Consider the following 12,224-nt stretch of genomic DNA (forward strand, 5'->3'; position numbering starts at 1 on the left):
GGAATAGGTGATGTTTCGTGTGTCGAGTCCCTTCTTCATCTCTGAAACGTCACTCATTCCTTCTTTCCAGAGATGCTGCCTGTCCTGCTGAGTTACTCCAGCTTTTTATGTCCATCTTCGGTTTAAACCAGCGTCTGCAGTTCCTTTCTGCACTAGGAATTTGAGAAACCTGGTTGAAGTTAATCTGTGAATCAAAATAAATGTAAGATCATATTTATTTAGCATTGCTTTAATAACTTGTAGCTGTAATCCCTGTGTTCTCGGGTTTTAGAATAAAGAGCAATGGGTATCATTAGACAAAATAAGATGCATGTCATATAGAACAAAACCTAGAACAGTACAGCAAGAAACAGGTCCACAATGTCTGTGCCAAACATGATGCCAAGACACACTCTTATCTGTCTGCACGGAATCCATATCCCTCTGTTTCCTGCACATATATGTGCTTATCCTAAAGTCTCTTAAATGTTGGGATTGAATTTTATTTGCCTGCTACAGTGGCCCCTAAATTATTAATTGCTTAACACTAACTGGTGGCTCAAATTAGGCTTTCTAAACATTAATGCTTACATCGTAAACCCTTGTTATAATGGACAATAGGGGGAAGGAATGGTGTACGTTATTGTCTGCTATAACCGAGTAAGGTATTATCATTGTATGTAGTAGAAACAAAGAACTGCAGATGCTGGTTGATACACAAAAGGATGCAAATTGCTGGGGTAACTCAGCAGGTCAGGCAGGTTCTTTAGATAGGGACATTTCTGATCGGGACCCTTCGTCAGACTGATTGAATCTGTTGAGTTACTCCAGTACTATGTGTTGTTTCACCTTAAAACTAGGCGCCGATGCTGCCGCTTCCTCCTGTCAGCCTAGGCTTTCTCCGCTCCCCGCTCTACCGCTGCCACTTCCTCCTTCCTTCTCTTTGCCCATTCCTCCGCTTCCTCCTCCACCACCTCCTCTTTCTTCTCCTCTGCAATCGACGACATCTTCCCAGGTGGAGTATATCGGCGGCTCTGGGGGAGGAGGAGGAGGAGGTGGTGGAAGAGGAGAGAGGCCGAGCGGATAAAGCAACAGCTAGGGGGTGCAATGTGAGCCGCTGCCAGCTAGGGGGTGCAATGCGAGCCGCAACAACAGCCGTGTCAGCTGGTGAAGAAGGGTCCGCTGGTGCACCTTACAAGTCGGGGATGGCGTTGTCATAACCAAAAACCATTATAAAGAAGTCCATTAAAACATGGGTTTACTGTATAAAATATTTCAAACTTGGAATGCCTCAAAGTAATGAATTCATAGTTGAAGTATTGTTACGTGTAGGAAAGAACTGCAGTTGCTGGTTTAAATCGAAGGTAGACACAAAATGCTGTAGTAACTCAGCGGGTCAGGCAGCATCTCTGGAGAGAAGGAATGGGTGACGTTCCGGGTCGAGACCCTTCTCCAGTATTGTTACTGTTGTTACAAAACGGTGGGTTGCCTATGCGCATAAACTAATAGGAATCATGATTTGATTCTCTTCATGTGTTGCAGTGCTGTAGCATGTTAACACCATTGCTACATTACATTACTGGTGATATAAAGCTCGGTGGAGCTGAAGGCTGTGAGGAGGATGTACAATATCTTCAAGAGTAGAATCAGGAAAGGTGAATGGGGCAAGGTTGTGGCAGATAGATTATAATGTGGAAAATATGAGATAATTCATAACGGTGGAGAAAAAAAGGCTAGTGTAAATATAGGAGATTAAAAGATGTTCAGCGGTCTTGTTCACGAATCACTAGGTTAATTTGTAGATTAAAGAAGTATTTAGGAAGGCAAATAGTATGAAGGCTTTTGCTGCAATATGATTTGAGTTCAAGAAATTCCCTGCTCTAATCGTTTGAGCCCTGGCGAGACTGTATATTGAACTCTGTGCACTGTTCTGCTCATTCTATTGAAAAAAAGCATTTGCTTACAATAGAAAAGTGCAGCAAAGGGGTACCACATCGAATCATTGATAGTAGGCTTGCTGCCTGAGGAATGATTAGGCAGACCAGGTTCATTCTCTAGAAATTCAGCCTGAGAAAAGTTCTTATTGAGATGCACAGAATTCCTCAGGAGCTTGATGGAGTGGATGCAAAGTTAATGTTTCCCCTGAGTTGAAGTTGTCCAGAATGATGGTTACCATCTCAAAAATGAGACATCAGAAAATCAGGGCAGCAATGAGGAGATTTTTTTTTTACCCAGAGGGAAATGAATCTGAGTATATTCAATTCCCCCAACTCTCAGTCTGAAGAAGGGTCTCAACCTGAGAAATCACCGATAATTTTTCTCCAGAGATGCTGTTTGACCTGCTGAGTTACTCCAGCTTTTTGTGTCTTATCTTCTGAGTATATTCAAGACTGAGATTGATAATTTTTTAAAGGTGGACAGAAATGCTGGATAAACTCAGCGGGTGAGGCAGCATCTATGGAGTGAAGGAATGGGTGACGTTTTGGGTCGAAATTGGAGAAGTCAATGTTCATTTATCAAGGTGATAATCTTTTAGATAATAAGGAACTCAAAGGTGATGAGGTCAGTACAAGAAAATGACTGAAGAAATTTGACCAGCCATGATCTCATTGAATAGGGGAGTGGATACCTAGTGCTAATTTTGTTTCTAAACTTCTAATGTACATTTGGCATCAATGCCTGGGTAAGGACATGACATTGAACGCTCCTGCTGGTTGCAAAATAGGCCCCTCTGTTGGATATCGGTCGCAGTCTGACTCAAGCTTTGTCTGGTTATTTCGGCCTGCTATTTTCAATCTTCTATAGATACAAAAAGCTGGGGTAACTCAGAGGGTCACACAGCATCTCTGGAGAAAAGGAATAGGTGATATTTCGGGTCGAAACCTTTCTTCAGACCCAAAAAGCCACCCATTCCTTTTCTCCAGAAATGCTGTCTGACCCTCTGATTAACTCCAGCTTTTTGTGTCTATCTTCGGTTTAAACCAGCATCTGCAGTTCCTGTAGATTTTCAATCCTCTGACGGGAACTGTTATGGAGTTGTAGTGCTGGAATATGAAGTGGTGCCTGGTGCCTTTGAATCGAATGTCAGGGGAGGAGAGTGGAAAGATAGTTGGAGGGAAGAGCAGTGAGATTATTAGTGAGTTTCTTTTTGCCGTGCAAACTATGTCTAAAAACCTAAAAGCAACAAATATTGCAGATGTTGAAAATTTAAAATGGCAGCAGAAAAAGGAACAGAAAAAGCAGACAGTTGAGGAATGTAAGGGAGTTCTGATGTAAAATCAATGGCCTGATGTGTTAAAGCTATTTACGACCTGCTGAATATTTCCAGCATTTTCTTCTTCCACTTTAAGCAGAAAGAATAAAAGTTTTGGGAAAGAAGAAAGATTACGTTTGATGTGGCAAAATGATTAATTAGTTTTTGTTTGTAGATGGGAGGGGGGGGGGGGGGGGGGGGGGTGTTGTTGAAGAAATATTTTTTGCTCATCCAGAAAACTGTTCAATAAATTTGCTTCCTTGGTTAATTTTGTTGTTGTTGCAAAATGACAACAGCAAAACAGCTAGGATCACAATGACAACAGCTGGATGAGGGAATTGAAGGCAATATCTCCAAGTTTGCGGATGACACTAAGCTGGGGGGCAGTGTTAGCTGTGAGGAGGATGCTAGGAGACTGCAAGGTGACTTGGATAGGCTGGGTGAGTGGGCAAATGTTTGGCAGATGCAGTATAATGTGGATAAATGTGAGGTTCTCCATTTTGGTGGCAAAAACAGGAAAGCAGACTATTATCTAAATGGTGGCCGACTAGGAAAAGGGGAGATGCAGCGAGACCTGGGTGTCATGGTACACCAGTCATTGAAAGTGGGCATGCAGGTGCAGCAGGCAGTGAAGAAAGCGAATGGTATGTTAGCTTTCATAGCAAAAGGATTTGAGTATAGGAGCAGGGAGGTTCTACTGCAGTTGTACAGGGTCTTGGTGAGACCACACCTGGAGTATTGCGTACAGTTTTGGTCTCCAAATCTGAGGAAGGACATTATTGCCATAGAGGGAGTGCAGAGAAGGTTCACCAGACTGATTCCTGGGATGTCAGGACTGTCTTATGAAGAAAGACTGGATAGACTTGGTTTATACTCTCTAGAATTTAGGAGATTGAGAGGGGATCTTATAGAAACTTACAACATTCTTAAGGGGTTGGACAGTTAAAACCGAGATGAGAAGAACTTTTTTCACACAGAGAGTGGTGAATCTCTGGAACTCCCTGCCACAGAGGGTAGTCGAGGCCAGTTCATTGGCTATATTTAAGAGGGAGTTAGATGTGGCCCTTGTGGCTAAGGGGATCAGAGGGTATGGAGAGAAGGCAGGTACGGGATACTGAGTTGGATGATCAGCCATGATCATATTGAATGGCGGTGCAGGCTCGAAGGGCCGAATGGCCTACTCCTGCACCTAATTTCTATGTTTCTATGTTTCTATCTGATGACATTCCAATTGCATCTCAACCCTGCTGTGCTGTGGTGACATGTTCCTAATTCCTTCCTCTAGGCTATACCAGCTGGTGAAACTCCTTTACTCATTTGGGATCGTGGTGACTTACACAATCCAGTATTACGTGCCAGCGGAGATCATTCTTCCAGCTGTTTCCGCAAGGGTACATCAGAGATGGAAGCTACTTTGTGACCTTGCAGTCCGAACACTTCTTGTTTGTCTAACTTGTGAGTAGACTTAAAGCAACTCTGATCTTTGATGCTGTTTTCTAAAGAAAATTCCCATTTTCCTTGCAATGAGATGAGCAGGGTTCCAAACATTATTGCCAAATCTTTTCATCAGAAACAGTGGACTTCACATAGAATCCATTTCTGGCTAGTTTATTTTTTTATTTCTAGGATGCTGTAATTATGTGACTGAAAATGGTTAAGTCTGTGGAAGCCAGCCCAGCACTTTCCCTGTAGCCTGACATTATAGGGTTTCTATGTAATATGCCCATAGGTTAGGAGGTGAAGGCTATAACAGACTTTAAGTGACATAACTTTTAGATTAATTATTGTGGCAATTAAAATGTATAAATTATTTAATACATCTAAGGTTATCTACAGGGTGGTTTGGGAATTGAGACTACAGTCTGCTCTCTGTTTGTGGAAGAATGAAGTTCTGAATAAAAAATCCATTGTCCAAAATAGGCCAGACTATGGTGAGTGATAGCCAGCAATTATAATGGAGCCTTGAGATATGTTGGCATTTCAAGCATGTGAGTCAATCAAAACATGGGAATCTGAGATATCCTGATAGTCAGATGGCAGCACTCCAGGCAGTCAGCTCACCACTGAGCCCGTGGCAAACTTAAAGAGCAGGACCAGGTGCTCAGCTTTATGCCTGAGAACACTGATGTATGCTTGATAAATACATTCAATTCAGTCGGTTGACTGAACTCGTACAGTTTTATTCAATTTTTGTTGATATTGTTAATTGTTAACTTTTTATATTGGTTATGTTTCTATCTGTCTAAAACTTAAAAAAAAAAAGATTTGGTTAATAATCTTTCATCAGAACTGAATTGATACCAGCAACTTTTCATGTTGTTTTCTGCAAGTGAAATGCATTTTGTCAGCAACTTTCATATTTTCAGTTTTATTTACTAGTTGCCTCTTTGTTGAAATCAAAAGGCATTGCAAATTATCTGTTGATGTTGGATGTGTGTGTTGTACTATTTGTGATAAATGCTGTTTCAGGGCTAGAGGAACGATTTATTCTGTTTTGGATTAATTTTGATTTTACCACAAGTAATTCAAGTAAAGAAACCGATATAGTTGTGTATCATTGTTCTGCACCAGATTTATAAGATGTTTAACAAATAATCTCCACTTGTGACAGCATCTGGGGAACAAGTTGAAGTCAATTCCTTTTTTGTTGCACTACTATAAATTCTTTATTCTTGAACTTTGCTTTTAGTTTGTAGTTTAGGTGACCTCAGGGACAACTTTAAACCATAACACATATATTGTAATTTTCAAGGGTCAAGAGTGTTTAATTGTCATATGTAGCAACACCAGAACAATAAATTCTTACTTGCTGCAGCTTAACAGGCCTGTAAATGCAAAATATATCATAATTTAATATATAATAATCAGAAATTAATTAATTTTTAGTTTTAGTTTTAGAGATACAGGATAGAAACAGGCACTGCTGCCCACCAACTCCACGCCAACTGAAGAAGGGTCTCGACCCGAAACGTCGCCAATTTCCTTCGCTCCATCAATGCAGCCTCACCCGCTGAGTTTCTCAAAATTTTTTGTCTACCCACGGCAACTATTGATCATCCATTCAGACTTGTTTTATGTTATCCAACTTTCACATCTACTCCCTACACACTAGGAGCAATTTATAGAGGCCACTTAACCTGCAACCCCACATGATTTTGGGATGTGGGACCGGGGCACCCAGAGGAAACCCTTGCGGTCCCAAAGAAAGTGTTCAAAGTCCACACGGACAATACCCTAGGTCATGATCAAACCTGGGTGTCGGGTGCTGTTAGGCAGCAGCTCTACCAGCTGTGCTACTGTGCTGCCCTTAATAAGCAAAATTAATAACCATAATAGTGCAAAAAAGAGTGCAACGAAAGACACAGTCCATAGAAGAGCATACTTGTTGAGATTAGATGGTCGCTAGGAAGGAGCTAGTCTTGAACTTGGTGGTTACAGTTTTCTGTACCTTCATCTTGATGGTATTAGCAAAAATTGAGCATGGCCAGGGTGTTGTGTCTTTAATGATATTGGCAGAAACTGGAGCACCCGGAGGAAACCAAGAGGGAGAATGTGTAAAATCCATAGACAGTACCCGAGGTCAGGGCAGAACCTGGGGATTTAATATTCTGAAACAGTGGTTTTATCAATTGTGCCACTGTTCCACCTCTGAGTTTGGTGATGTTTGGAGTGAATGATGGTGTTGAACGCTGAACTGTAGTCGATCAATAACAGTGTGACATATGTGATCTTACTGCCCAGAGTGGAGAGTCAGCAAGATTACATCCCCTGTGGATCTCTTGTGGCAGTAGGCAAACTATAGTGGATCCAGGTCAAACGGAGACAGAACCATTGCCATTTCCAACCTCGCAAAATCACTTCATCATCACGGAGTTTGCTGGCACCGGTCGGCAGTCATTGAGGCTTGTCGTCTTACTCTTCTGGGGCACCCGTATTATTTATGTCCTTTAAATGCAGGTGTGAACCTCGGATCTTATTAATAAGAGATTGAAAATGTATGCTATCACCCATGCTTATCTCTGAGAAAGAGAACACAGGTGAGATTGCAGTAAACTGTATGTGGAAGGAACTGCAGATGCTGATTTACACTGAAGATAGACACAAAGAGCTGGAATAACTCAACGGGCCTGTCCCACTGAGTTACTCCAGCATTTTGCGTCTAGCTGAGATTGCAGTATATTGTGTATGCATTGATTTATACCATTACCATTTATACCACAGGAGTTACAGACACAGGCATTCCTCCATGTATGTACGTTACATTTAGGAACTTTTTCCGCAATGCCATTGACTCTTGTGATATATGTTTTTGATTTATTAATATATTTTTTTACTATGACAAATAGTCTGTTACCAAAATACACATTGTATTTAGACTTTCCATTTAAGGGCCTGTCCCACTTTGACGACCTTTCAGGTGAGTGCAGGAGACTCTGCGCTTGCCTCATGATTGCCACATGTTCGCTGGTGGTCTCTGGTGAGTCTCCTTCATGGTCGCGAGGAGTTCCCCTCATTCTGGAAATTAATCGTGGCCTCAGTACGGTTGCCGCAAATTTTTCAACATTGAGAAAATCAATAATCCTGTAGTCGTAGGCGCAGTTGTAGTGGGGTCGCCATGTAGTTATGGGTAGTCGAAGTAGTCGTAGGTAGTTTTAGTTAATCGCCTTTGCCTGACCGGGCATTTTCATTGGTTCGTTGGGGAAAAAAAATGTAAACGCGAGTTTTCAGAACCAAGGATAACCGACCGATAATGTTAAATGCCCGTCAAACTTCATAGCTGCTTATATCTCTGGCTTATTAAAAGTTGTCTGGCTTCTTAAAAGTGTCTCCACTCCTTCTCCACCCTTTTTCCCTCCCCTTCTTCCCCCCACCCTTCTTCCTCCCCCCTTCTCCCCCCCTTCTCCCCCTCTTCGCCCCCCTTCTCCCCTCCCCCCTCCCCCCTTCTTTTAAAGGACTTACCGTACACTGTGCTAGCCGTCTTAACCTTCCTGTTCATCATGGTGTGTGTCTGTATCACCTTGGCTTTGTACCGTGTGAATTTCGGACAGCGCTCCCCTGCTTTCCCTGCCCCCCGCCTTTGCGATGTGTTTGTGTGTGTGTACGTGTGTGTGTATGTGCGTGTGTGTGTGCGTGCGTGTGTGTGTGCGTGCGTGTGTGTGTGTACGTGTGTGTGTGTGTGTGTACGTGCGTGCGTGCGTGCGTGTGTGTGCGTGTGTGTGCGTGTGTGTGTGTGTTCCATTCTGACAGTCGCCTTTCCAGTTTCCACTTTTTTACGCGAGTGCCACGAACTTGACAGTCCCCGCAGTCCGCTGAAAAATCGCCTAAGTGGGACAGGCCCTGTGGCCTTTTAGATTTATCAAATGTTGGTTTGTGAAACATTTTCCAGGAGTGCATCCTTTTCATAAATTGAGGAATGGATGTTTGTGGAACAAGGATATACTTATCCTCGGCAGAGTGCCAGGCTTCATTTATAAGAAGCACTGCCGTTGGTGAACCTGAGGATTTATTTACTGCAGATCTGAAAATTACAATACATTCAAGAAGACTAAAAGATTTAAGACTAATTTGGCTCCTCCCAGGAATAGTGCATTTCATACATAATGTGCATGCATTTTCACCAGTTGATTCCACCAATTGGGTGGAATGTTAATGGATGTTTCCTTGCCATATTTTTAGCAAACAATTGCCACGATCCCTGAATAAATCCTGGCATTTTCAAAATATAATTACTCATTCAACGTCCTTGTCTTTTACTGGCACGTCCAAAGTTTATTGATATTTCGAAGTGCCCTTGAGAAGATGCTGATGTCTTCAAGGATTGTAATCTTTGTCATCTTGAATAGGGACTTTCAGGATTTGGACTGTGACAATGAAGGAAGAGGGCTATATTCTTGAGTCATTATGGTTTGCAATTCAGAAGGGATCTTACATAGATTGTGTTCCATGCCTTCCTTCCCTTGACTTTCCAAGCAGGAGAGTTTATGCGTGGGAAGTGCAGACAAAGAATCCTTCTGGATCTTGCAGATGGTATACACTGCTGCTACAGTACACTGGTGTTCAAGCACGAGGCTGTTTGGGCTAGTGCCTAGGCCTCCAACCAAGGTGACTTTTAGCTGTGTGTAAGAAAGAACTGCAGATGCTGGTTTAAATTGAAGATAGATACAAAATGCTGGAGTAACTCAGCTGGACAGGCAGCATCTCTGGAGAGAAGGAATGGGTGAAGAAGGGTCTCGACCCGAAACGTCACCCATTCCTTCTCTTCAGAGATGCTGCCTGTCCCGCTGATTGACTTTGAGCTATTTCAATGTTGGAGCTGAATGCACGCAGAGTAGTGGAGAATGCTTCAGTGAGCTCCTGACTGATGCATTGCAATTTTTCCACATTGCTGAGCAGAAAGCCAGTGTTGGTCTGGAACAACGTGGCTAGAGGCCGTGTTAGCCCTGGACCAACGTGGCTAGACGCGCAGCTTGTTAACAATCTCTTCATAACAGTTGTCGGATATGACAACAGACCTGCAGAAACACCCCCGGCTCCCGGCCTTTTTTGAATCCTCATTTCTGACCCCACTCCCGACTCGCAAGGTGCACCTGCCCTTCTGCAACCACCGAAAGGACATACAGTGCTGGAGTAATTCAGTGGGTCAGGATCTATGGAGTACACAGATAGGTAATGTCGGGACCCTTCCTCAGACTGATTCAGTTACATCAGCTCTTTGTGTCATTTATCTTTAAAACTAGGCGTCGATGCTGGTCTGCACTCGTTGGTGCTTCAGAGACACGGGAGGGGTATAATTAACGGGCCAGGGGTGTATTGTTGTTACATTATCACGTGACCTATAATCCAGATAATCCAGAAAGGCTTTGGAACCGAGGGTGCCGGAAAATCGGTGTTCAACCTGTATTATCCTTGGTGACACTGTTCTCCATTACAGTGAATAATCAAGAGTCAGCTCGATCTAGTCTTTAATTCTTAAATTCTCCCGTCAGCTTTATTCTGAAATGTAAGAATGTATTATTTCAATGCTCTTCAGTTTCATGAAAGTGCACATTAGAGGGCACTGCAGTAGAACGTCTTTTGTAGCTCTTTGTGTTCCATTAATTTTAATAACTTTTGAATTTTGCAAATTTGTGCATCAATATTCACAATCTGTTGACATTTCACCTGTTAAATATGAATACTGTTTGGAACAAATTCACTCGTGTGTTGATTGATACTACCGGCATAATTAATGGAGAATAATTATATTAACATAAACAGATAGAAATGTGTTAATTCTCATTATATTGATGGTGAATAGTATTCCATTTGATTCCATCTGTCTGCAGAACTAAGGGTGTCACTGCAGAATGGATGGTCTGTACTAGTACTCACTAGGGCTGCTCCACTCTCCAGCAGTCCTTTAATAAGGGATGTGTTATGTCAGTCACCCAATTTAATTACATGCTTTTGCGAAGAATTGGAGTTGATCAAAGCTAACTTGAATATATACTTGTCAAGAAGCTAATCTTGGATTAGTCATATGACTCGGCTCATAATTTGCTATGGGTTATAGATTTGGATTTTTTATTTTGTATTTGTCAGTACTAATTTAACACTGGTTGGATTGTGTGGTGGTGGCATTCACTAATACCTCAAGGCAATAAATTGTAACCACACTGGAATTATTTTGCAGGCAACATTTTATATTGATATAAAATGTTGCTTCAGGGCAAAATTGTGCCCATCAGGGTATTTGTTTATTTATGTTAAATCTAGTAGGAATTGAGTTTCGTTGAATCATATACAGACGTGCAAGCATTATAAAATCCAGATGCTAACTAACTTTGTGGTAGTAAGTTGTGTTCCTGTCTTTCAACTTATTTTTTGTTGATGACTTGATAAACTATATCTTGAAAGACACAAAGTGCTAGAATAACTCAGAGGGTCAGGTAGCATCTCTGGAATAACATGGATATGTGACGTTTGGATCAGGACTGTTCTTCAAACTACATAAAACTATAAGGTATACAAAAAAGCTGGAGAAACTCAGCGGGTGCAGCAGCATCTATGGAGCGAAGGAAAAAGGCAACGTTTCGGGCCCAAACCCTTCTTCAGACTATATCTTGACATGTGCACTAATATTTGGTGGACATGCGAGAATGAAAGCTCCAGGTTTACTGCCTGTTGCTGTGAATGTAGCTGACATGAATTATACTCTTGAGTACCAGTGAGATGGAACATCATTATTTACACGATTTACAGACTGTTGATATTTTGAATTTAGCTTCATTAAATTAATTTTAGCCACATTCAATGTTCTTAGGTTTCACATTCTCTGTTGTAACATTAGTTCAGAAACTCTTGTCCATTAAAAAGCTCATGCATTCTCTCAGTGCAGCCTACATTTGTGAACCGGGATATGTGTAAGACATTCACCACGTTTCTTTTTTGCACTGACATGTTTTTCTTTGCAATGACCAAATGTACAGATCTGTTCCACAGATCCAAACTGTAACTTTGAACACCAAGTCTCGTGGGCATTCTGGAAAATAGAGACAGAATCAATGTGTTTCTGTGATTATTTCAAAAAAGAAGTAAAAAAAATGGTATCTGATTTCATGACTTTCTGCATCACTTTGCTGTGCACTATTTGCAAAGACTCGAATGCAACTGCTGTTAAGCTGAACTTTGCTGTGGATGACAAAATCAATATTTAACCCATTGAGCCAGATCTTTTGTTGCCCAGAAATGTCAGGCTGTCTTCCTCTGGGTTACGCTGGTCATTCTAACTTGGCTTGCAGTGTGTTTTCCCGCTGAAATGTTGGCTCCCAGCAATTTGATGTGGCTCAGTGAAGCATCAGTGCATTCTCTGCACAGACGGCCTCCTCTGCTCACAGAACTGCTCTAATAGCCAGTGAGGTTCCATTTACTGACTATCGGAAATGTCAGCGTTACAGAGTGCTTGCGAATAAATTTGAAATATTGCTGGTGAATATTTTTCAATGCAAAGCAC

General features: G+C 41.8%; 1 protein-coding gene across 1 annotated transcript in view; it reads left to right on the forward strand.

The window, feature by feature from the left end:
* slc36a4 (solute carrier family 36 member 4) overlaps window positions 1-12,224 on the forward strand; it is a 290,588-nt gene that overhangs the window by 111,179 nt on the left and 167,185 nt on the right. Inside the window, exon 10 of the mRNA XM_033022426.1 lies at window positions 4,518-4,687. Within this exon, the coding sequence (XP_032878317.1) occupies window positions 4,518-4,687 (170 nt within the window). The remainder of the gene's footprint in view (window positions 1-4,517; window positions 4,688-12,224) is intronic.

Source organism: Amblyraja radiata, chromosome 6 (assembly GCF_010909765.2).
Source record: "Amblyraja radiata isolate CabotCenter1 chromosome 6, sAmbRad1.1.pri, whole genome shotgun sequence".
Taxonomy (NCBI): domain Eukaryota; kingdom Metazoa; phylum Chordata; class Chondrichthyes; order Rajiformes; family Rajidae; genus Amblyraja; species Amblyraja radiata.